The following is a 2,705-nucleotide window of genomic DNA, read 5'->3' on the forward strand; positions in this document are numbered from 1 at the left end:
ACTCTGCTCCCTCTTTCTTGACCCATCAGCTACTGGGATAAGGCAAAGGGCTGTAGAAATGGCAAGAGAGGTAAAGGAGGTTTAAGAAGAGCAGGCCAAGTATTGAGGTTCAACTCTTCCCTGCCAGACAAGCGAGAGGGACTGAGTCCAGTAACAGCTACTATTTTCTGGTCAAACAACCCACTTAGTGGGAGTGGGAGGCCAGATCAGAACAGTAGATTATTGTGGGAAACTGGGAAGGTGGTTTGAACAAGACAAGCTGCCAGTCCCCAGGAGCGAGTGCACAGATCCGCGCAGGAAGAAGAGGCCTGGGCAGGGTCACAGCAGCCCCTACCCTGGGAGTGCACCAGCTTGCCATGATGCCACAGCAAAGCGTGTCCGCAAGGAAACATGGCAGCAGAGCTGGGGGTGCAAAAATAGTGCTCTGCATGGCAGGAGGTGTTCAAAGTACACTAAATGGCTCTTGCACCCAGGTTTACTGCAGAACCATACCTCTATGACAGACATCCTGTTCTCATTTGAATTATACCTGGGAAGGTTGGGGAGATTTTCACAATGTTCCCAGAGAGTTATGGGCAAAGGAGATGATATCACAAGACAGTAAAAAAACATATAATCCCCTTGCAGACCCCCCAGTGAGTTTGGACTCTACTTTTTTTTCACTCTTTGTGCCATGGGCCTTTAGTTCCTGCCTGCTCTCCACAACTGTAAAGACACAAATCACTTTATTCATATAATGAAAGCTGAGGAGTCTCATGTAACCACATAACTCTGGGAACTGAGGGCTTAATATAATTGACCGATGTAGGGTTACTGGTAATTAAAAGCACAAGCCTGGTGATATTATTTGCATTTCTTCAGAGACTAAAACTGCTATTAGCAGTGAAACCCTTGACTAAAATCTGTTCTCAGCAGTCTTCTCTCTCCATACCTGAAGGGAGTCCAGCTTCATGACTTGCCCACACCAGCTCTGCTCTCTTGCAGACTTTCTGAGAAGCGGGACATCCCAAAATGGGAGGTGGAATAACATGAATTGCCATAATCCAGCCCTCCCTCAGGAGAAAAATGAGCTGTATTGCCAAAGGGGTGACAGGTTTGTCCTGGGAAGTGAAGTAACATGAATGGTTTTCTCCCAGAAAATATTCCCCATGAGCAACAATGTGGAGAAGAAAGGAAGGAGCCTGGCTTTGGTGTGTTTGCCTCTCCAGGACTAGACCTGCTGTTGGGTCCCTCTCCAATGGAGCAGGGTGAGAATCCGCCTGCGAATCTGCTTGGTTTTCCAGCTGTAGACAAGCGGGTTCAGGACAGGTGGCACCAGGAGGTAGGCATCGGCCATGAGCGTGTGAGTGAGGTGGGGTAGGTGTTTCCCAAACCTGTGGATGATGGACAAGCCAATGAGAGGGATGTAGAAGACCAGGACAGCACAGAGGTGGGAGATACAGGTGTTAAAGGCTTTGGCTCGGGCTTCGTGGGAGATGGTGCCCATGATGGCCCTGATGATCATCATGTAAGACAGAAGGATGGTCAGGGAGTCAAGGCCCTTGGTGAGTATCACTGCAGTCAGCCCATACAAGCTGTTGACCCTGACATCTCCGCAAGCCAGCCTCAGCATGTCCTGGTGCAGGCAGAAGGAGTGTAACAGGAGCATGGACCTGCAGAAAGGGAGCTTCTTAATAAGGACAGCAACTGGGAGCACCACACAGACACCGCGCATGAAGATCACCCCTCCTGCCTTCATGATCAGGGAGCTTGTCAAGACAGAGGCATATTGCAGAGGGTAGCAGATAGCGACAAAGCGGTCAAAGGCCATGGCGACCAGAACCCCGGACTCAATGGCGGAGAAGCAGTGGATGAAGTACATCTGGATAACGCACGCATCAAAACGGACGGACATGGACTCAAACCAGAATATGGCCAGCATGGAGGGTAGTGTGGAGACAGACAAGCCCAGGTCTGCTGCAGCCAGCATGGAGAGGAGATAGTACATTGGTGTATGGAGACTGCGGTCTGTCTTTATGGTCCAGAGCAAGGTACAGTTCCCCAAGAGCATGATGAGGTACAGGAAGCTGAGAGGGAATGCCATCCAGTAGTGACTCATCGACAGACCAGGAATCCCAGTGAGGGTGAAGGTCAGGGGACTGAAACCAGTCTTATTGGAAGCAGACATCCCATGCACCAAGGGCATGGGGGTCTGGCAGTCATAGAACTTCCTGGAATAACAACTGTTTTACGAAGCTCTGCCTGACTAGAGCTGAGCCGGAGAGATGGGCTTCTGAAACTTCTGTGCGGCTGCCATCCATGCCTCATCCATCACACCAAACCAAGGGACGGCGTTAGCAGATCAGACACGGACCTCTGCAGCTCAGGCACCTGTCCGGGCTGTGTACAGCCCTGGATAATGAGGGAAAGAGCAGCACAGCATATGGTGGGTCTCTCCTAGTCATAGTCCCCAGTCTCTAAACATCTGGGATCACAGGATGCCTTCATGCTCAACCCTCTGGAGAGCTGGCTGAGAGCTTCTCAGCAGCACAGGCAAGGCTCAACCTCGCTACACTAGAGTGAGGGCCTGAGGCCAGGGTCCTCCTGCCTGTGGAAGGAGGAAAGGTGAGAGCTGGGACAGAGACCTGGGAGGTGAGTCCTAGGGAAGGGACTTGCTGCTCCCACGGCCACAGTGGGAGCAGGAGCAGCAAGGGCAGCCACGCAGG

At 51.6% G+C, this 2,705-nt stretch overlaps 1 protein-coding gene across 1 annotated transcript; it reads right to left on the reverse strand.

The window, feature by feature from the left end:
* Nucleotides 1-1,210: 1,210 nt before the first annotated feature.
* On the reverse strand, nucleotides 1,211-2,167 carry LOC106495427 (olfactory receptor 51G2-like). The gene has a single exon (XM_013955892.2). It carries the CDS (start codon nucleotides 2,165-2,167, stop codon nucleotides 1,211-1,213), a length of 957 nt encoding a protein of 318 aa, XP_013811346.2.
* Between the last annotated feature and the right edge of the window lie 538 nt (nucleotides 2,168-2,705).

This window comes from Apteryx mantelli, chromosome 1, assembly GCF_036417845.1.
Source record: "Apteryx mantelli isolate bAptMan1 chromosome 1, bAptMan1.hap1, whole genome shotgun sequence".
NCBI lineage: Eukaryota > Metazoa > Chordata > Aves > Apterygiformes > Apterygidae > Apteryx > Apteryx mantelli.